Below are 23,395 nucleotides of genomic sequence, written 5' to 3'. Positions count from 1 at the left end.
TAAAGCTCTACTATATTTAATGATAGTTACTGTGTGTTTTAATTTTATTCAGAGGTGTTGGTGCCATGGAAATAGTTGCTATGGATATGAAGCTTAGAGGAATGTACATTGCTCGACAGCTGAGCTTTACTGGAGTGACCTTCAAAATTGAGGAAGTTCTTCTTTCTCAGAGCTATGTTAAAATGTATAATAAAGCAGTCAAACTGGTGAGCATGTTTTTATTAACTCTTAGTACTTTTAATGTACCTGATAATGTATCTGTTAGCCAATTTTGTCCAGTCAGGAGTATATTTTGTCCAGTATACTCCTGTCAGCTCACAGGAGTATGTTTCTGCTATAAAACAACAGATAAATCACTGGTTCCTTATTTTCCCAATTTTCTCTTTGTTAAAGTAATTTATAAAAAATAGCCATTTATTTTGGTTGTATAGTTTTTAAAATCACAATGTAACTGTTTCCTAAAATGACTGCATTAGTTAATAAGAATTTTGGGACAGCTCTATGTGAGCGTCCTAAAAAACATTTGTTTAGAGATTCCCAAGTTACTGAAAATGCTTCGTTGAGTTCATGTTAAATGGTGTCTTGCACTTTATTTTGATTGAATTAGTCATTTTAAAATCACACTCAAAAGATTGAAATATCTGAAATGTTGATTGTGCACCTTCAGTGGGTCATCGCCAGAGAGCGGTTTCAGCAAGCTGCAGATCTGATTGATGCTGAGCAACGCATGAAAAAATCCATGTGGGGTCAGTTCTGGTCTGCCCACCAGAGATTTTTCAAATACTTGTGCATAGCATCCAAAGTTAAGAGGGTTGTTCAGCTAGCTCGAGAAGAAATCAAGAATGGAAAAGTAAGGTTCATCTTTGGTTATGTGTTTTAGTCTTTTGGGTGTTGAGCCTTTCTACTTGAAAAAGCCTTTTCTTTCTAAAGGGTACTTGTAAAAAATATTAACATAGTAAGACTTTAAAAAATGCATTTTTAAGATAATAAAAGCAATACGTGTTTATAAAGAATTTGGATAGCTCAGAAAAGTATAAACAAACATCACTATAATTTGGCTAACCATAGATGTAACAACTGATAACACATGGATATATATATTACATTAAGGTGTTTTCCTTTTTGGTAAATACATATTTAGTTAAAGCACAAAGAACTGGGGCAGGGGCTTCAGTAGTGTCCACTGCTGTAATACTGTTTCCTAGCTAAGTGTATTACATGTAGCATGTCTCAAATATATGTAGAATAAATAAATTGGTACACACATACAGTAATGGGTAATTCTTGTTTGAAATCTTTTTTTAAACTAAATATTTAAAATAAGTCTTAAGAAACCACGTAGATATTTTTATTTATAATTAATAATATTCTTTTTTGCCTCCAGTGTGTTGTAATTGGTCTGCAGTCTACGGGAGAAGCTAGAACATTAGAAGCCTTGGAAGAGGGTGGAGGAGAATTGAATGATTTCGTTTCAACTGCCAAGTAATGTTTATGGTTTTGAGTTTTTACTTAGATTAGTTTAAATGTTGGCATTTCCTGGAGGCAAAATTTTTGCGTTTTAAAGTTTTTCTGATTTTAGTTTTTATGGTCCTGTGTATGCATAACAACATGTCTATTGGAAAACAATAACATAGAAATGCTGAAATGTTAAGTATTTTGACAATATTATGTCCAGTATTTGGACTAACTGAAGGGCTTGATTTTTGTTTGTTTTGTACATCTTGGAAATCTGACAGCTTGGTTTAAGATACTCAGTTTTGTTTTGGCTTTGTGTATTGGAAACTACCATTATCCAAAGGAGCAATATAGTTTAGTTTGCCCTAGTTTAGTATGCTCTAATATAAACATTGCAAATAATCCTGAGATAGTCAAAAGAGATTTAAAAAATGTTTTCAGACACTGTTTTTCAGTTTGTTTGCCTAACAGACAGTTCTAACTCTGGTAGCAAAATTAACAAAATAACTTTTGCTGCCATGCTATCTTTTGCCTTAGGGGACACATTCAAGTGGCTCATTTTAAGATAGATATAACTTAAAACTACTTTTAAAAGCAAAACATGCACCTGCTAATCTGTATCTTTCCTGTGCTTGCCTGCCTAGTATTGCCTCTGAAATGATAGGCACTAGTTACAGGGAGCTATTAAGAGTTGAATTGGCTAGTCCAAATTGAGATGACCTTTAAGTATGAAATAGACACCAGGTTTCAAAGACTTAAAGAAATATAATGTAAAACATTTCATTGATTACATTTTAAAGCGATATGTTAAGTTAAATAAAATATTAAAGTTAGTTTCACAAGTTTTCTTTTACTTTTTAATGTAGCTACTAGAAAGTGTAAAAACTATGCTTGGCTTGCACTGTATTTCAGTTGGACAGTCTTGGCCTAGAATATTAAAATTCATTTGAGCTGGATTATCAGTATTTTGTAAGATTGAATAAAATGTACTTTTCATTTTTTATTTTTAAAAAATTTATTTTATTTCATTTTTATTTATTTTTAAAATTTTTTCTTGGCTGTGTGTGTCTTCATTGCTGCACGGGGGCCACTACTCGCTGCAGCGCACGGGCCTCACATTGCGGCAGCCTCTCCCGCTGCAGAGCATGGGCTCCAGGCACGTGGGCTTCAGTAGTTGTGGCACGTGGGCTCAGTAGTTGTGGCTGGCTTGAGGGCTCTAGAGCGCAGGCTCAGCAGTTGTGGTGCATGGGCTCCATTGCTCCGCAGCATGTGGGATCCTCCTGGACCAGGGCTCGAACCTGTGTCCCCTGCATTGGCAGGCGGATTCCCAACCACTGTGCCACCAGGGAAGCCCCAAATGTATTTTTTAGTAAGACATAGATTTTATTATTTGTAACTCTTGCATGTACCTGAAAATGGAAAATATATGTGAAATAAATTGGTTAAAGGATTGTTAAAGTCCTTTACATTCAGAATCCAGCTCTTTTGAATCACTTGTTGACTCGAGTCACTGTTGTGCAATTTTTCTTCACGGAGTCTTCCTCTGTGCAGCAGTTCTGAAAAAGAATCAGGAACCATTGGTGCTGAGTTCCTAACAGCTTTACAGTTATGTGGAGCTAACCTACTTTTGATATCCAATTTGGAAATGCTGCTAATAAAGTATACTTATTTTAAACAAATACATTCAGTAAGATTTTATGTATAATAAACTATTCTGCATACTGAGCCACTGTCACTTTTTCTCTCTTCGAACAGAGGAGTGTTGCAGTCACTCATTGAAAAACACTTCCCTGCTCCAGACAGGAAAAAACTTTATAGTTTGCTAGGAATCGATTTGACAGCTCCAAGTAACAACAGCTCACCAAGAGATAGTCCTTGTAAGGAAAATAAAATAAAGAAGCGGAAAGGTGGGTACTTTTCTTTAAATGGTGCTGGAAGTAGTATAAATTTGAGCATCTTGATGCAAGCTGTATTTTGGGAATGTACTGCCTTCCTTGAATTGGCTCATGTAGTTTTTTTTTTTTTTAAAGGAAGTGTCTTTCTTTCTTCCTCCCTCCCTCCCTCCCTTCCTCCCTCCCTCCCTTCCTCCCTCCCTCCCTCCCTCCCTCCCTCCCTGCCTCCCTGCCTCCCTGCCTCCCTGCCTCCCTTCCTCCCTTCCTCCCTTCCTTCCTTTCTTTTTATGGCCGCACCACATGGCTTGCGGAATCTTAGTTCCCTGACCAGGGATTGAACCTTGGGCCATGGCCATGGAAGCACGGAGTCCTAACCACTGGACCACCAGGGAATTCCCTTGGCTCATGTAGTTTTTGAATGCACAAGTAATCCCATTTTAAATTGGGGCTTTAATGATTTGACTGGTGCTGAGTAGGCACTGTATTGAGCACTGCACACACATGATCTCATTCAACTTGCAAGGGATCCGTATGAAAGTAGGTTATATTTTTTCAGTTTTATAGACAGAGGAAGCTAAGGCACAGAAAGACTAAATGGTTAAGCGATATCCCCAGGTTGGCACAACTACTGGGTGATAAATGGGGAACCAAAATCCGGGCCTTTCTATTGTCAATGCTGTGTGTGTGAGTGTGTGTGTGTGTGTGAGTGTGTGTGTGTGTGTGTGTGTGTGTGTGTGTGAGTGTGTGTTTATATAGTCTTCTTTAAAGAGACTTTTGTTAGTTTATTATTTAATTATTAGGAATACACTCATCTTTGTTTGTTAGACATCTTATAATAATACAAACTTGGGTTTGTGTTTAGGTGGTTACTAAGTAAGCTCTTTGACTTTCAGAAGGTAACTTCTCAGGCTCTCTTTCTCTAAAATGGTGATAATAACTCATATTGTGAAGACTATCATACTGTGTGTTCTAAACACAGTGCCTGACACTTTAACCTTACCTTTCATCGGTTCTAAGAAATGCTTTTTTTTCCCTTACGTTTTTAATATGCCTGAAAGTAGGTTGGCTATTATAATATAATTGACAGTATTTTTTAATTTTAGTGGCACAAAAAGTAAAGCTGAGTCCTAGAGTCAGTAACAGAGTAGTCAGATAGATAGATGGTCTTGTTTCCCGTTTTTGAATTATGTTCTCACCATCATTAATATGTAAACATTTTAATGTTCTGCTTAGTTTTGGTTGGTTTATTCCAGATATCTTTTATGAATATTCAGTAAGATAATTCAGATCAGCACCTTGTTTGACTTTTAAAAATGTAGTTTTATAGATTAGTTTTTTTAGTATTCCATAAAGTATTTGCATATTTTATAAATCTGTAATTATTAGGCCTCTTCTCTCAACCTGATACACAAATTGTGACAATGCCAGAGATTCTGTTTCATCTCTGTTGTCTTGAGATGTTTATTTTGAAACTTGTGCACTTGAAGGCTGTCTTGCATTTGTACTTATGTACCTGATTTCTTCTTAAGAATAATTGAATATAACCGGATTTCTTATAGGAATCCAAAAGGCTAGCTCTTGTTTATGAATTTTTAATTGTTCTTATATACTTACACAAATGCTGTTTTTCTTCATTTCTCATTTGAGTTAACTAAGTGTATTAGCTCATGAACTAAATGTAGCTTCCTGGATCTTTAGAACAGTGTGTTTGGGCTGACTCTCTTGTTTGGGGTTTGAGGATAGGTGAAGAAATAACTCGAGAATCCAAAAAAGCAAGAAAAATAGGTGGCCTTACTGGTAGCAGTTCTGATGATAGTGGAAGTGAATCTGATGCCTCCGATAATGAAGAAAGTGACTACGAGAGCTCTAAAAACATGAGTTCTGGAGATGACGATGATTTCAACCCATTTAGAGATGAGTCTAGTGAGGATGATGAAGATGGTGAGTTCATGAATCTATTAAATGTAAGCTAAAGAATAGTTATTTCTGTGTATTTGTTTATTTATTTTTGGCTGCGTTGGGTCTTAGTTGCGACAGGCGGGATCTTTTGTCGCGGCGTGCGGGCGTCTCTCTAGTTGTGGCACGCAGGCTGCAGAGCACATGGGCTCTAGTTGCGGCACACGGGCTTAGTTGCCCTGTGGTATGTGGGATCTTAGTTCCCTGACCAGGGATCAAACCTGCATCCTCTGCAGTTGGAAGGCAGATTCTTGATCGCTGGACCACTAGGGATGTCCCTATTTCTGTGTATTTGAAATGGGGTATTGTACTAAAACCTTTTTTTTCCTATAGAAATCATCACACAGATTCTAATCTTTGCTTGGTGGCAGCTCCAAGCTTGTGTGTCTTCTGGAGGTTCAGCATATTTATGTGAGATCATGACCTCAATTTTGTGCACTTAAGTATAACCTCAAACCATGGAATTTACCTCATGGTGTATGGGTGTACTGGACCTCTGAAGTTGGTGGTGGTTTACAAGTTGTCGCTCAACAATACAAAAAAACTCAACGGTTGTTTCCTTTGGAAATTCTGTACTTGTGTTAACAAATGATTTGATACGTGTCTTTCCTTAATTTTCAGATCCCTGGTTAATCAGAAAGGACCACAAGAAAAACAAAGATAAAAAAAAAAAGAGAAGTATAGATCCAGATTCTATTCAAAGTGCCTTATTAGCATCAGGTCTTGGATCAAAACGACCTAGTTTTTCTTCTACACCAGTAATTTCACCTGCTCCTAACAGTGCACCAGGTATCCATGTGGAAGCTTGCTTTGTCTGTGAAATGTACTTTTAAACAAAACAAATATTTAAACTTTGTACTGATTTTTAACAAATATACTTCATCTAGCTAACAGTAACACCAACAGCAACAATAGCCTTATAACAAGTCAGGATGCCGTGGAAAGGGCCCAGCAGATGAAGAAAGACCTACTTGATAAACTAGAAAAATTAGCTGAAGACCTCCCTCCTAATACCCTGGATGAACTTATTGATGAACTTGGTGGCCCTGAGAATGTTGCTGAGGTAAATATGACTTGATCAGGGCTGTGTCTCTTCTAGGTAATTTTTTGCCACTTTCAAACCCTTTAGAATAAGTGATATATTTGGTATCATCATATAATTATCTAATATCCTCTATTAGATCTTAGAACCCTTGCTCTACTCTAGTTGTCATCCTAGAGCAAGTAAATTCCTGCCCCTATTATCTTGAGTATCTGCCCCAAGACACAGATCTCTGTTATTGCACCTGTCATGCAGTCTTCGTTATCATTGCCGCATGTGTGTTTTCTCCCCTGGAATTTGAACTTTTCAGAACCAGGCACTGTGTTGCAATGTTCTCTCTCCCCCAGTGCCTGATGCAGGACAGGTTGCACAGTACATGCTGGTTTCATTATCCCTTTCACCTCCCACCGAGTTGCTATGTTGGGAGCCCTGAGCTTCATGCACCATAGTCAGCTACATTAATTGTAAGTGACGCTGTTTGGCTTTGCAGATGACTGGCCGCAAGGGGAGGGTTGTAAGCAATGATGATGGAAGTATATCTTATGAGTCAAGATCTGAACTTGATGTCCCTGTGGAAATACTAAATATCACGGAAAAACAAAGATTTATGGATGGAGATAAGGTATGTTTTTCTGGGATGCTTTTTGGCGAAAAGAATAATGCCCATACATTTGGATTAATCTTTAGGTTTTTTCTTTTAATATAAATCATGTCTTTTGAATGTTCTTACTCTATTTTTTTAAGTAATTACACATAATCACTGAACATTTTACACGTTTTCATTATTTTCTTATAAATCGAATGTGGTGTTTTGTGCATAGAATTAGATGTAGCTCTTGATAGCTTTGGAGGCCTTTGAAGTCTTTAATCAGAATATTGTGTTCTCTCAGGTCATCTTAGTGGCACTACACCTAATGCTACACCCTAGTGTCAGTGTAATCTTGAGTCTAGAAATATATTTAAGCACATGCCCTGATTACTGGGATCCTTTGATCTTGCTGTTTATTGTCTTGCTCTGCCATGTCCTATTGAGACGATTTACTCTGAATGGTTGTAGATTACACTTGCGTAACTGACCACTGCAGAGGTCGTGGTCACCTTCAGAGGCCCTTTCTGTATGCTCTTATTGTTAAGTAAACTTCATCAATTTTCAGATTCTCAGATCAGTTCTTCCTCCATCTAGTCGGAATTGCTATAAGCGTTTTGCTAAAAAATAGGTAGGAGCACCACTTCAACCTCCTTCCTTAATCTAAAGGGGGTAGAATAAAATCTTATCTCTTTATCCACATTTTGCTTTGTATTTCAAAATTTTTTTGCCTCTGCAACTAGAAAATAGACAGTAGCTATTACCATTATCAAAGTTGTCTTTTAAATGTATTTAAAAGCTCATGTTACATATTTTAAAGATTATAGGTAGAGGTATTATCAGTTTTTTAAGTACTTGTTTCGTTAGTAATTTAGGCCCATGTGCGTTAGAAATTGTATTAGTTGGGATCAGATTTGGCTGTTAAGTGACAGAAAATCCAAAATCATATTCGCTTAAAGTGGAAGTTCATTTCTCTCATGTACAAGTTTGAGTAGGTGGACCAGGACTGGTGTGACCCCTTGAAGTCTGGGTCTCTTCTGTCTTGTTCCTTTAATATGCAGCCTTCCATTTCCTAGTTACCTCCATATTTCAGGTTCAGTCATCACACCTCTACATTTCAGCCAGCAGAGAGAAAAAAAGAGGAGGGGAAGGGCATATCTTTGATTAGGGACATTTCCTGGACGTTGTTCAGGTGACCTACTGGCTGGAGTGTGCCCACACTTAGCTGTAAGGGAGACTGGGAAATGTAATCTTGATTCTGGGTGTCCTTGTAACCATGTACAGCTAAAACTGAGAGTTAGGAAGTAAAGGAGAATACGTATTGGTGGATGTTTCCCCACCTCTCTTTGTGCAGAAGTGATCTTTTGTTCTTTTCTCCTTACATTTGATACAGAATATTGCTATCATCTCAGAAGCTGCCAGCTCAGGTATTTCATTACAAGCAGATAGGAGAGCTAAAAATCAAAGGCGAAGAGTTCATATGACCCTGGAATTACCATGGAGTGCTGATAGAGCAATTCAGCAGTTTGGTAAGTTCCTACACTGAGTTTCACTTCATAGCCAGGAATTACTGGGGAAATATTTTAATGCTAGATATACTAAACTTGACATATATGTAGGTTTTGGAGATGTTTGTGTATTTCATATACCTTAAAATATAGAGGGCATCATGAATTTATTTCTTGGCTGTTTTAAAAGCTGTAAAAGACCTATGGTAGGGCTTTCTGGCATTATATTCAAGAATGGGGCTCCTCAGGAGTATCTTCATTGTAGATCTCCAAGGGTGTTATCCATGTCAGAGCAACTGCCACTTGATGTCTTTTTCAACCCCCAGTAGCTTCATTGAGGGCACATTGCTCCTCCCTTCCCTTCCATCTTCATGTCCCTGTGACCTGGTGATTTAAAACAACAACAACAACAATTTTGGGAGAATCCAGAGCAGCTGTGCATCAGCAACATTGTGGTCAACTAAACTGGGGTAGCACCAGTAATGTGTTTATCATTTAATAATTTTATGGAGTTTCTGCTCCCCCGTAAGTGGGAGTATTGTTCTGAATACAGATGTTGTTCAAGTTGGCGTTTTTGATTTTGTGCCTTTTGGGGAGTTAGGGTAATTGTTACATTCTTTAATTTTTCTTCTGATTTAAAGATTTCTGGATACCAGCTTACTGTTAAGTGCTGGGAATAGGTCTCAGAATATTAGTATCTAGAGAGCACAATCAGCGAATTTTTTTTTTTTTTTTTTTTTTTGTCATTACAGGACGAACTCATAGATCAAACCAAGTTACTGCTCCGGAATACGTCTTTCTGATTTCTGAATTGGCAGGAGAACAAAGATTTGCATCTATTGTTGCTAAAAGACTTGAGAGTTTGGTAAGTTTTTGAGTTATATAGATGTGTGTAAAAGATGATATATGTTAACCTGTCTTCTGTGCCTTGATTGGAGATTTTATGTTTGGATAGGGTGCGCTTACACATGGAGACAGAAGAGCAACAGAATCCAGAGATCTGAGTAGGTTCAACTTTGATAATAAGGTACATTTCAGCTTTCACTATCTGTGAAAAATGATTGCAGTGTATGGTGTCTGTAAGGAACAGAAAGGGAAAGTGGTTGCTGTTTAAAACTTAAAGCTGTCTCCTCTTATGGTTTTGCTATAAAGTCATGGCTAGTCCTATAAGACACGTGGCAGTTAGATCTTTGGTGATCAACTGTGCAATATAATCATCTTCTCATTCCTATTGGAAAATAAGATTATAATAAATACTTGTGGATGAATGAAGTGTGAGTTCCCAGAAGTAAAGAAAGTTGTTTATTTATGGAATGCCTGCTGTGTACAAAGGTGTGAATGAGGCACTAGGCAGTGTAAAATAATATATAAAAATAATTGAGTCCTGCTATTTTTGATTCTTTGGTACAATAATAGTTTTTATAGCATTCACTTGGTCATGTGATTGAAGAGTATCCAAATGCTGAAACTTGTTAAATTTATTTGGTTTTTATTGCAGTATGGAAGAAATGCTTTAGAAATTGTCATGAAATCCATTGTAAACCTAGATTCTCCTATGGTATCACCACCTCCAGACTATCCTGGAGAATTCTTTAAAGGTAACTTTTAAAAATAATCATAACAAAGGAAAATGAGTACTGACAAGAAGGTACAAAACTCATTCTAACATGTGCTGTTGTTTTTAGTTTTCTTTGGACATAAAATGTATAAAATTTAGAAATTGATAGTTAACAGACACCTAAATTGATGTCTTATAATAAGCAGTAGATTTATTAAATTTCATTCAGGTGACGTGTTTTTACTGTTGATAGAGTTCGTTGCATGTTGTTTAATACTAGATTACTAGAGGAAAAATGGTTTTGTTAGATTAATTTGAACATGACTATGCCAAATAGCTTTTAAAATTTAAAGTACCTAGGTAAATAATCTGTGGGGGCTAGTGGAGGTACAGATAAAACAAAACTGGCCGTGTATTAACTGTTGTTAAAACTGGGTGCTGGGTACCTGTGGTCCGTAGAATATTCTCTTTACATTTGTGTGTATTTAGAAATTTTTATATTTAAAAAAAGTCCTAAGTAGTGCTATAGAAATTCTTAGATGTATCTTGCAAATCTGAAGAATAGATTTTACCCCATTAATATTAGTAGTCTGGGTGATTTCAGTAGTTCAGCAAACTGAAAATATTTTGGAAAATAAACAGATGTAAGGTATTTGAAACATTATCCTTATAGAGTTAGCATTTTTTACTAGGAAGTCCTTTCCAATTGAACCCATGTTTAGTGTTGGTAACAGTCCATATTGACATAGCTGGCAGGGGTGCTTATAATCACTGATGGCATTTAACAAAACAAAAAACCAATTAAGTCTTGGCCCTGTTCTTTTTCTCCCTTTCCCTTTCATTCCCTCTTACTTTCTTTTTATTTGGTCATTGGAGGGATTGTCAAAAACAACTCCCCAATTTATTTCTAATTCTAAAAAATTACATGTTTTTTATTCATTATAAGTGATGAAAACAATCTAAAAGTGAATAATGAGGAGCCCATACCCTCTCCTTAACTACCTGCTACCTACCAGTCTCACCTGCTGAGGTTAACAAATGTTGACAGTCTGAACAGGGGCAGCCTTAACACACCTTTATCCATTTGTCTAAACACAGAGCTTTTTAAAAAAAAACATGTTAATATTACTTGCAACGTACTTTTCTCACTTGGTACATCACAGGCATCCCTTACAAATCAATAGCTATAGTACTAACACATATTTTAACAGTTGTGTAATATTCTACATCTAGCTTATGTAACAGTTTTTCCCTTGTTGCTGTTCAAGTGGCTTTCATTTTTTTGCATCACAAACAGTGCTGGAATTATAGCAGCTATCCTTCTATTCAGGAATTTCCTCCCATAGGATGGATTCCCAAAATGAGGATTTTTTGCATTGGAGCTCTTTGGCTACAGAGTTGTCATCTTCTGCAGAATCTACACATTTTGAGCATGTAGCAGTCTAGCTGATTAAATAAATGTGTAAATAGGATATAATTATGCTTCCTGTTGATCCTTTTCTCTTTCTTAAACCCTTTTTACTGTAAGTCTGGGTTAGAGCCTGGACACAAATACTTTTTAAAAGTTTTATAAACTGTCCTCTTAGTAACGTAATTCAGAACATGTTGACAGTTATACACGTTGCTTATCTTCTGCATCGCCTTGTCAGTACTGATAGGTAACATTTGGAAAGGAAGCATGATTATTTCCTTATATAAATTATTTAATCAGTATCCTGCTGTATGTTCGAAGTTGTTTAGATTCTGTGGGTGACAGCTTTGTAGCCAAGGATCTCCACTGCCAAGGGTTGTTGTTGAAAAGATATGACATTTTAGTGAAATAATAAAATATAATGTGAGGTTTGAGTATTCTAGGATTTTGAAGTGTCTAAAGATCTTCAGGGGCTGTGGGTTCCATTTAATTCAGCTAATAGGAACTATGGAAGATACATAGACTGTGTCTTATATGCTAGAATTTGATCTAATTTGATTAGTCAGTTAACAGCTCATTGAGTTATTTGGGCTATAAGGTTTATTTTTTGTTTGTTTTAATTTATTTTTATTTTTGGCTGTATTGGGTCTTCGTTGCTGTTTGCAGGCTTTCTCTAGTTGTGGCGAGTGGGTTTCTCACTGCAGTGGTGCAGTGGCTTCTCTTGTTGTGGAGCATGGGCTCTAGGCGTGCGGGCTCCAGTAGTTGTGGTTCGCGGGCTCTAGAGCACAGGCTCAGTAGTTGTGGCGCACGAGCCTAGTTGTTCCACGGCATGTGGGATCTTCCCGGACCAGGGCTCTAACCCGTGTCCCCTGCATTGGCAGGCAGATTCTTAACCACTGCGCCACCAGGGAAGCCCTGGGCTATAAGGTTTTTTATAAATTTGTTTTATTACAGATGTTCGACAAGGACTGATAGGAGTTGGCCTGATAAATGTAGAAGATCGTTCAGGAATTCTTACTCTAGATAAAGGTAATGGTATGACTTTTGTATGTATGTTCATAACTGTTGCTGTATCATTATAGCCCATTTTGTTGTTTATGCTTTCGTCAAGTTGAAGGGGAAGCTTCAAGTCTCTAGGTCTCAATCCCTCATTACTGAGTGCTCACAGAGCATTCTGGGTGGTTTTTGCTATGAATAACTATGGTTATTCAAGAAATTAAATCTCTATTCTCTCTACATAGCAGCAGTTCTCAAACCAGGTTGCGTATATGATCAGCTGTTGAGTTTTTAAAAAAGTACTGAAGCCAGGGCAGGAGCTCAGACATCGGTAATTTTCCAGAAGCTCCTGGGCATTCTTACTTGTGCAGCCAAAGTTGAGCTTCACTGACTTAACAGCACTTAAACTTTATGGGTTAAGACTTGATGTTGGAAAACTAACATTCTGTTGTGCTAAATTATATTCATACCTTCAGTAAGCGAAGCTGAAGATGCAAAAATTCAATTTGGCAAACATCTTTTGAGCATGTAGTATAGTCGTGCTAATTGCTAGAGGTAGAAGTGGTCGAAGTATAGCCCTGTTCTGGGAACGGTACAGGAGTTGTGAGGGAAGTCTTAGAGAAGAAAGTGAGACTCTTACTAGGCTGAGATGAATAAATTTTTTAAATTGCCATTTGAATGCATTAAATCTTTCATACAATCTTGTCATTGCAGATTATAACAACATAGGAAAATTCTTAAATAGAATTTTGGGCATGGAGGTGCATCAGCAGAATGCGTTATTTCAGTATTTTGCAGACACGCTTACTGCAGTTGTTCAAAATGCCAAAAAAAATGGAAGATATGATATGGGAATCTTAGGTAAGTTGGGAAATTTTTAAAACATCTTATGTATTCTTTTTTTCTTTCTTTTTAATTAATTAATTAATTTTATTTTTGGCTGCATTGGGTTTTCTTTGCTGCACATGGGGTTTCTGTAGTTGCAGTAAGTGGGAGATACTCTTCGTTGTGGTGCCTGGGCTTCTTGTTGCCGTGGCTTCTCTTGTTGCAGAGCATGAGCTCTAGGTGCACGGGCTTCAGTAGTTGTGGCACGCGAGCTCTAGAGCACAGGCTCAGTAGTTGTGGCGCATGGGCTTAGTTGCTCTGCGGCATGTGGAATCTTCCCCGACCAGGGATCGAACCCGTGTCCCCTGCATTGGCAGGCGGATTCTTAACCACTGCGCCACCAAGGAAGCCTGTCATATGTATTATTGATGAAAAATTTTTTTTATACTTATATGTTGCTTTTTCTTGTTCAAGATCTTGGTTCTGGAGATGAAAAAGTGAGGAAAAGTGATGTTAAGAAGTTTCTGACTCCAGGATATTCAACCTCTGGCCATGTAGAGTTATACACGGTAAGTTTAGAAAACATGCACATTCAAGTATAATATCATTTTCTGGTAAGCATTCTCCGAAGTGAGTTTAATTTAAATTTTATTATTATTTTTTTTACAGATAAGTGTAGAGAGGGGAATGTCCTGGGAGGAAGCTACCAAGATTTGGGCTGAGTTGACAGGACCAGATGATGGCTTTTATTTGTCATTGCAAGTAAGGCTTGTTTCCCTTAAATGTTAGTTGTTAAGATGTGTAATGTGTTTTCATTGCCAGCATTGTAATTATCTGTTCGCTTTGTGCTGATTTTCCAATTGTATTTAGCTTTCTGTGTTTTGATAATTTATCACTGTAATTGTGATATATTTTTATTTAATACGTTTTGAGGAGTATTATTAAATGCTAGTTTTAAATTATTACTTATTGGGGAATTCCCTGGTGGTCCAGTGGTTACTATTCCACACTTCCACTGCAGGGGGCACAGGTTTGATCCCTGGTCAGGGAATTAAGATCCTGCATACTGCGTGGTGTGGGCAAAAAAAAAATGTTTACATATTATTAGTAAATTGAACCCTTTTTTTCCATAATATAGTGAGTGACCTTCTTTAGTCGTAGTAATGCTTTATGTCTTCAAGATTCAGTTTTCAGTTATTAGTGTAACTACATTCATTGGTTTAGTATTTGCCTGTGGACAGAGCTAAGGAGAGAGGATGTGTGAGTGTGTATGTGTGTGTGTGCACGTGTGTGTACGTGTTTACATTTAGACATATACATATGCACACACAAATGAATGCATATTTATTTGTCCTGATCAAAACTATGGAATTTTGGGGCTTCCCTGGTGGCGCAGTGGTTGAGAGTCCGCCTGCTGATGCAGGGGACACGGGTTCGTGCCCTGGTCCGGGAAGATCCCATATGCTGCGGAGCGGCTGGGCCCGTGAGCCATGGCCGCTGAGCCCGTGCTTCTGGAGCCTGTGCTCCGCAACGGGAGAGGCCACAACAGTGAGAGGCCCACGTACCGCAAAAAAACAAACAAACAAAAATGTGGAATTTTAATCTTATCTCTTCTCTGATTTTTTTTTTTTAATTTATTTTATTTTTGGCTGTGTTAGGTCTTCATTGCTGTGCGCGGGCTTTCTTTAGTTGCAGCGACTGGGGCCTACTCTGTGGTGCGCGGGCTTCTCGTTGTGGTGGCTTCTCTTGTTGAGAGGCATGAGCTCTAGGTGCGCGGGCTTCAGTAGTTGTGGCACGTGGTCTCAGTAGTTGTGGCGCACGGGCTCTAGAGCACAGGCTCAGTAGTTGTGGCAGACGGGCTTAATTGCTCCGCCGCATGTGGGATCTTTCCAGACCAGGGCTGAACCTGCGTCCTCTGCATTGGCAGATGGATTCTTAACCACTGCGCCACCAGGGAAGACCCTTCTCTGAAATTTTGGTCTTCTTTCTTCCACACTAATAATCCCTGTTCTTCAGGGCACACAGGATGATAAAATATCATGGATACTATGCCCCAGTATTTTGAAAATATTTTTGTTGTAATAATAACTTTTTTTGCATAAGCTTACTTTATGCTATTTAAAAAATAGTTATACTGTTTCTGCATGTCAACATACGGCAATTATATAGTATACTCTTCTTCTTTTTTTTTTTTTTTTGGTACGCGGGCCTCTCACTGTTGTGGCCTCTCCCGTTGCGGAGCACAGGTTCCGGACGCACAGGCTCAGGGGCCATGGCTCACGGGCCTAGCCGCTCTGCGGCATGTGGGATCTTCCTGGACCGGGGCACGAACCCGTGTCCCCTGCATCGGCAGGCGGACTCTCAACCACTGCACCACCAGGGAAGCCCTATACTCTTCTTTTAACCCTTAATTAATCTTAGTTCTACAGGTAATTAATTTATACTTAAAGCTCACCACTCACTCACTAGTCCTTAGGTTAATATCTCTCTAGTTATTTTGTCTGAAGCCCATTATGTAGTAGATTCAGGAAGGGCTTATGGTGGAAACATTACTCCCTGAATTCTTACGTGCTGGTAAGTTTGTGCCTTTGTACTTGAAAGACAAATTTTACCAGACGTGAAATCTTTTTTTTTTGCGGTACGCGGGCCTCTCACTGTTGTGGCCTCTCCTGTTGCGGAGCACAGGCTCCAGACGCGCAGGCTCAGCGGCCATGGCTCACGGGCGCAGCCGCCCCGCGGCATGTGGGATCCTCCTGGACCGGGGCACGAACCCACGTCCCCTGCATCGGCAGGCAGACTCCCAACCACTGCGCCACCAGGGAAGCCCAGACATGAAATCTTTAGTTCACGTTTTCTTTTCTTGGATATCTTAAAGATGCTGCTACTTATTCTTTTGAGATAGAGTTGCTGTCAAAAAAATTTTTTTTTAATTATTTTTATTTTGGGCTGCGTTGGGGCTTCATTGCTGGGCGTGGGCTTTCTTTAGTTGAGGCGAGCAGGGGCTACTCTTTGTTGCGGTGCGCGGGCTTCTCATTGCGGTGGCTTCTCTTGTTGCAGAGCACGGGCTCTAGGCGCGTGGGCTTCAGTAGTTGCAGCATGTAGGCTTCAGTAGTTGTGGCTCATGGGCTCTAGAGTGCAGGCTCAGTAGTTGTGGCACACGGGCTTAGTTGCTCCGCGGCATGTGGGATCTTCCCAGACCAGGGCTTGAACCTGTGTCCCTGCATTGGCAGGCAGATTCTTAACCACTGTGCCACCAGGGAAGTTCTCTACATTTTGTTAACTTTTTAAAATTATGGTAAAATATATAACAAAGTTTGCCATTTCATCCATTTTAAAGTGTATGATTTAGTGTCATTAATTATATTCACAATGTTGTGCCAACATCACCATTAAACAGTAGCTTTCCCCTGGCCTGATAACCTTTGATCTATTTTTTGTCTGTGAGTTTGCGTATCTTGGTACCTCATATAAGTGGAATCGTGCAGTATGTGACAGTTGTGTCTGGCTTCTTTCACTCATCATAATGTTTTCAAGGTTCGTCCATGTTGTAGAATGTGTCATAACTTCCTTTCTTTTTGTGACTAATAGTGCTTTGTATGTGTGTAGCACATTTTACTTTTTATTTGCAAATATTGGGTTGGCCAAAAAGTTCGTTGGGGTTTTTCAGTAAGATGGTACCAAAAACCCGAACGAACTTTTTGGCCAAGCCCTTTATGGAGTGACCAACTGTAAATGAAGACCTGGTTCAAGAACTGCGTAAAGGAGACCAAATATGATGATGCCACAGGCAGGGTGAAACCATAAATAAGCTCTCTAGAGCAGGAATCCCTAAATTTTTTATGTCAGGGGTCAGGTAGTATTTTAGGTTTTGCAGAGAATATGTGGTCTCTGCTGACTATTCTTTGTGGATTTTTTTTTCTTAAATTCTTTAATTGAATTATGTACCCATGAATGCATTATTACACTTGTGAAAAAATTTAAATACAGATAGCACTAAATTTTTTGACCATCATTCCAGCCACGGTCCCTTCCCACCTTCCCAGAGGTAGCCACCGTTACCAGTTTTGTGTCTATTCTCCCAGACCATTTTCTGTGCATTTAATGCATATGTATTGTAGCCATAGGAAACAATTTACTGTTTTAGTTGGTTGATTTGTTGTTGGTTATTTTTTTTACACCAATTCTATGATACAGTATCGATCATTCTTTAAATTGCCTTTCTCACTAAACAATCAGTCTTGGAGTGCTTTCTGTATTGATACTTATAGGACTACTTCATTCATTGTGGCTGTTGCATGGTATTCTGTTATGAATATACCATGGTTTATTTAGCCTGTGTCGTATTAATTGACTTTTAGGTTGTTTCCATTTTTTTTCTTACAAAGGACATGCTTCTTTATGTACCTGTGTGAGTGTATCTCTAGAGTAGATTCAGAGAAATGGCATCACTGGATCTTAAGATCACTTACTTCTTTCTATGTGTGAATGAGAGGATAAACTCTTTTGAAGATCCTGGAGGAGAAAAAGTTTAGTTCTTAAAAGTCTGAAAAATGATTTTCCCCCCAGCTTTGTTCTTGGCTTCTAGTATTATCTTGAGGTTTCTAGCTAGGGTGGCATGGGTAAAACTGAACAAGTAAAAGGACATATCAGGTTTGAGGGGAAAGATAACAAGCAGATTTGGCTGAGTTTAAGTTGCTGCCTTCTCTCTCCTTTTTTTTTTTTTAAACATCTTTATTGGAGTATACAATGCTTTACAACATTGCTTTACAATGTTGTGTTAGTTTCTGCTGTATAACAAGGTGAATCAGCTATATGTATACGTATATCCCCACATCCCCTCCCTCTTGTGCCTCCCTCCCACCCTCCCTATCCCACCCCTCTAGGTGGTCACAAAGCACCGAGCTGATCTCCCTGTGCTATGCAGCTGCTTCCCACTAGCTATGTATTTTACATTTGGTAATGTATATATGTCAGTGCTACTCTCTCACTTGGTCCTGGCTTACCGTACCCCATCCCTGTGTCCTCAAGTCTGTTCTCTACGTCTGGGTTTTTATTCCTGTCCTGACCCTAGGTTCAACAGCATGGATTTCTTTCCTTCCTAAGAAACTTTCTCCCTTCCTTCCTTAAACTATTCTTAAGCTTAGGAGCCTCAAGCCATTTGGTCCATAAACCTGGTTTACTGGTCTCTGATTCAATAGCAAAGCTCTCAAACTGGATCTGGCTCCTAGTTGTGCATGTATGTGTGTGTATGTGTGTTTGAAAATCTTATTGAGATTATTGTAGGTTCTCATGAGGTTATAAGAAATAATACAGAGAAATTCCTTTTACACCAGTTTTCCCAATGGTAACATTTTACAAACCTATAGTATAATATCACAACCAAGATACTGATACAGTTCACTAGATTTTATTCAGATTTCTCTTGAGACCTTGGATGGGATTTTGATTGGTCCCTATAGGATATTGGTTATTTTATTTATTTATTTATTTTTGTGGTACGCGGGCCTCCCACCGCCGTGGCCTCTCCCGTTGCGGAGCACAGGCTCTGGACGCACAGGCCCAGTGGCCATGGCTTATGGGCGCAGCCGCTCCGCGGCATGTGGGATCTTCCCGGACCGGGTCATGAACCCGTGTCCCCTGCATCGGCAGGCGGACCCTCAACCACTGCGCCACCAGGGAAGCCTGGTTATATTTTTTTCACTTGAAATTATTGCCAAATTGAGGCACTGGTAGGTTTTGATGAAAATGCTGATCCCCACCAGTTTCCCTTGAGTGAAAGGATGTGGTAGCGTTGTCCTTTGTTACTCTCTGCTGCACGGCCACAGGCAGCTGGTTGTGAAGAGTGAGGACCTTGGAAGAGACGTCCTTCCAAGAAGCTGTAGCCTCCTTCATTGAGCCGCCTCAGCAGCAAGCAGTTTCAACTTGCAGTGTGTTTACCGTGTGTTGACATTAGGAAAGCCATGTCAGAATCACTTTTAATTCCACTGTAGTGTGATGATTTATTTTATAGTTACAATGAATTAACCTGACACTGTCAAGATAGATCACACTGCTATGTGCTTTAAACACTGCCTTCAAGTATAGTTAGCTAGAGAATTTCACATCAGCTGATACAAAATTTTATATGTATTTTTCACTTAACTTTTGTTTCATAGACTTTGCAGTAATTATATAAACAATGTTTCAAATCATTTGAACAAGTAAAAGACGAAGGATCTTTAGTATCAATGAAGAGAAAAGTAAAGTATTAGGTCCTTTTATCAGCATAAGAATTACCTTAATATAAAAAGGTAGTAGGAAAAAAAAAAAAAAAAAAAAGGTAGTAGGGCTTCCCTGGTGGCGCAGTGGTTGAGAGTCCGCCTGCCGATGCAGGGGACACGGGTTCGTGCCCCGGTCCGGGAAGATCCCACATGCTGCGGAGCAGCTGGACCCGTGAGCCATGGCCACTGAGCCTGCGCGTCCGGAGCCTGTGCTCCGCAACGGGAGAGGGCACGGCAGTGAGAGGCCCACGTACTGCAAAAATAAAATAAAATTTAAAAAAGGTAGTAGCTTAGCAAATGATTTATTTTGTAGAGGAGCTGGGAAAATACCTTTGAAACTTTTCTTTTTCCTTCAGTTTTGCTCCGGAGGCTGTTGCTTTGAAATTGTTCACCATTCTTCAAAAGAAATACTAATTTTCCCAATCTTATTTTTCCTTGCGTTAAATGGGGCTTTTTACAAATCTCAGGGTTCCTCTCATAAAGTCCAACTTTTAAAAAATTTTTAAAATAAAACAAGTTCCATCGTTTGTCTAATGCATCGTTTTCTTCCACTTCTGCATCATATTTATGTATTATTTGTTCAGCATTTGGCTTTCTCCTGTTACAGCGTTACCGTTTACAGATGAATTTGTGATATTTCATGTGATATTTTACCGTCACACAACCATAGGAATAGGTTGTAGCACTGATGGAGTAGATGAATTCAGAGGACTGTGGGTGATCAAAAGGCATTATCTTGAAGGTTATATATTTCATTGTAACTTGAAGGAGAGTAACATACAGTAGAGGTAAAATTATTTCCTGTGAAGACCCTTCCTGCCCACTACCTAGATTCTTATCTCACATACCTCTGACCCTGTTGAGGCTGCGAGTCCAGTTTCCTGGACTAGAGGAAGCAAAATTGTCTCCACTGGACATCATGCTTTAAATCTTATTACTCAACACAATTTTCTAAAGATTGTCTTGCCTCAGAGATAAGGTCCATTAACCTTCACTTTGGTGAGACCTTGTTCAAGTCGGTTACACAGCAGGTGTTATTCCTTTCACACAGTTTTGTATTTACAAACTCATTTGGCTTTGATCGTGATGTGATGGTGCAAAAAGCAAGCATGTCTTAAAGTGTGCAGTATTGAATCTTTATATTTTCTCACCTATTTATTTATTTATTTTTAATAGATAAGAAACAACAAGAAAACTGCCATCTTAGTTAAAGAAGTGAATCCTAAAAAGAAGCTTTTCTTAGTTTATAGACCAAATACTGGGAAACAGCTCAAATTAGAAATTTATGCTGATCTAAAAAAGAAATATAAGAAGGTATTTTTCCATTTGTACATGATGTTATGTGTAAATACTTGTTTTATAATAATATATTGCAACTATGTTTATGTTTATATGTAAATTGTCAATTTTTCCTATTTGATTACTGGAAAATTGTTTCAGAAAAAGTTTTATCAACTCTTGTTAAATTAATATCCCAGTCTTAATGTTATCAACTGTTAGGAAACTTAAAGATGATTATTTGAAACAGCTTATGTTATCAGAAAAGGAAGTTTCTATAGTGCTAACTACAAAAATCAGAATTTTTTAAATAAAGGGAAGATGTACAAGACTGAAATTCCTTCCCACCAACTCCTGGTTTTACTGTGAACTGCTGTGTTTATATTTTGCAATAATTTCTGGAAAAACAGTGATATCTCTTTTTCCTAACTTTACTATGTTATTTTGTTGTTAGTATTACCTTATATTACTATTATTCCTAGCCATTTCACTTGCAAACAATTATAATTAAGTTAACTATTTGAAATATTCATTACATGGAAAAACCTCATGGCAGAGCTTTATGGGTAACATTCAAATGCAAGCAGTAGTGAAGACCATGTTTTCTGTATAAAGATGGTTTTAAGTTGGCTTTAGAGACCAAATTAGGCAACCAGTTTGTTTAAAACAATACCTTTTCAATGGAATTTTTGTCTTATTTTCACAGGTAGTCTCAGACGATGCCCTGGTCCACTGGTTAGATCAGTATAATTCATCTGCAGATACTTGTACTCATGCTTATTGGTTAGTTTTCATTTTTCTCACCATATATTCCAAAGTATGATCAAGATTTAATTTAAACACCCCTTCATTCTTTAGCTATCTGTCCCTGTAAGTACACAAGCAGATTATCAATTGCTCGGTGTTGTTTCTTTAAGCAGAGGTACTTGTTGGAAGTCTCTGGACCATGCACTGTTTTAGGTCTCCCCACTGATGCTTTGTTACTTCCAACCAAATGTTGTCTGCCAGCATGGACTGAATTTTCATTCTTAGGGTTGAGACTTTTTCCTTCTCCTCTCCTTCCTTCCCTTCCTTTATTTTTTCCTTCCTCCAAAGTTTTATTGGTGTCCCAAATCAGTTTTATTTTTAAGGCTAGGGAACTTCTAGGAAACCACAGAGGTACCTCAAATAGTTAACAGCACTAGAAACTTTGTTGTTGAGCCCTGGAGCTGATCCTGCATACTACTAGGCTAGCCAGAGGTGTTCTCAAGTCATTATGTTCATTTCAGGGCATTGAAAATGGAGTATCTGGCCCACTTTTTGAAAAGGGATACAGGATATAGATGAATTTTAGCTAGGTTTTTATTTAGACACATGTAGGTAGATAAATTTGCTTTTGTTTATTTGCTGAGGGCTTTTCCACTTACCTGATTTAGAACTGTATGTTGGTAGTTTAATACTATGGAAATAACTGGCAGGATTATTTTATAAACTGACATTAATACAGTAAACTAATGGATATTAAAATGACAAATGCTTAAATGGATATCAAGACCAATAAATCAGCCCTTTTATAAGGGAGTCAGGCCCAAGAAATAACTAATTTTAAAATCAGTAGTGATACCTTAAGTTGGACAGGATAATCCAATGTCAGAAGGACTGCAGTCTACAAACTTTATCAGTAAAGGTAAATGACGGTAGGCCGTTTTCCATTTGAAATTAGGGTAGACCTTGTGGGCCTTGTGTGTGTGTGTGTGTGCGCGCGCGCGTGTGTGCGCGTGTGCACGCACATATACATTTTTTTCCTTATTATCTATCCTAGGCGTGGCAATTGCAAAAAAGCAAGTTTGGGATTAGTTTGTGAAATAGGTCTTCGTTGCCGCACATACTATGTATTATGTGGCTCAGTACTGAGTGTCTGGACAAAAGTCGAGGGTGTTCTCGCATCTGTCAGTGGCACAAACGTGAAAATGCAGATAGTTCGGCTAAGAACAGAGGATGGACAGCGGATTGTAGGTGAGTTTTAATTTTTTTTTGGTTTGAGCCTTGAGAAGAAAAATCAGGTCCTGTGTTTTTCTTATTTTGCTTCTAACATCTTAGAATCTTCGCATCTGTCTATTCCAGTGGTGGGGTAGAGCTTGCTTTATATTATGTTCTTAAAAGGATAAACAGTAGTTAAGCTTTTGAATGGGTGTAGTTGGCTCTGGCTGAAATCCTGATGTGGTTGTGATTTTATGCTGCCCTCGGTGCTCTTGCTCCCCTCCCTCACTGTCGACATCTGTGCAGGCTCCCTGGTATGAAGACTAAGGATTCTCTGAAGTCTTTATGTTCATTGTGCCACATTGAGACTATGGAAGTCAAAGCCACTGTGCACAGGGGATGGACTGGAGTCCTGCAGGGAGCAAGGGAGACCAGGCTAGCCGCTCCCACTGTTCCCTCAATGACAGGGCTCACGGAAATCCACCCAGTTATTGCACTTTCCCTGTCGCATTGTCTTTGTTTCTTTTGCAACAACCTTTCTCTGTATCCTGGGTTGCACATTGGTAGCCTGTGGGCTAGTCAGTCCATGGACATTCTTTTGATCCTCAAGTATTTTTGGTTGCAAGATTTCAATTGAGTTAGTTGCCAACTTTTAAAAATCAAAAGATC

At 38.6% G+C, this 23,395-nt stretch overlaps 1 protein-coding gene across 1 annotated transcript in view; it reads left to right on the top strand.

Moving 5' to 3' along the window:
* SBNO1 (strawberry notch homolog 1) overlaps positions 1–23,395 on the top strand; it is a 58,363-nt gene that overhangs the window by 27,212 nt on the left and 7,756 nt on the right. The window contains exons 11-29 of the mRNA XM_082853754.1: positions 53–206; positions 668–850; positions 1,385–1,482; positions 3,211–3,362; positions 5,091–5,288; positions 5,925–6,092; positions 6,191–6,366; positions 6,836–6,967; positions 8,325–8,460; positions 9,192–9,304; positions 9,395–9,466; positions 9,938–10,037; positions 12,363–12,437; positions 13,119–13,265; positions 13,704–13,798; positions 13,899–13,991; positions 20,666–20,803; positions 21,474–21,550; positions 22,569–22,762. Coding sequence (XP_082709880.1) covers positions 53–206; positions 668–850; positions 1,385–1,482; positions 3,211–3,362; positions 5,091–5,288; positions 5,925–6,092; positions 6,191–6,366; positions 6,836–6,967; positions 8,325–8,460; positions 9,192–9,304; positions 9,395–9,466; positions 9,938–10,037; positions 12,363–12,437; positions 13,119–13,265; positions 13,704–13,798; positions 13,899–13,991; positions 20,666–20,803; positions 21,474–21,550; positions 22,569–22,762 — 2,501 coding nt within the window. The remainder of the gene's footprint in view (positions 1–52; positions 207–667; positions 851–1,384; positions 1,483–3,210; positions 3,363–5,090; positions 5,289–5,924; positions 6,093–6,190; positions 6,367–6,835; positions 6,968–8,324; positions 8,461–9,191; positions 9,305–9,394; positions 9,467–9,937; positions 10,038–12,362; positions 12,438–13,118; positions 13,266–13,703; positions 13,799–13,898; positions 13,992–20,665; positions 20,804–21,473; positions 21,551–22,568; positions 22,763–23,395) is intronic.

The sequence above is a fragment of the Leucopleurus acutus genome (genome assembly GCF_964270905.1).
Source record: "Leucopleurus acutus genome assembly, chromosome: 13".
Classification (NCBI taxonomy): domain Eukaryota; kingdom Metazoa; phylum Chordata; class Mammalia; order Artiodactyla; family Delphinidae; genus Leucopleurus; species Leucopleurus acutus.
This window is presented reverse-complemented; position numbering and strand designations above follow the sequence as displayed.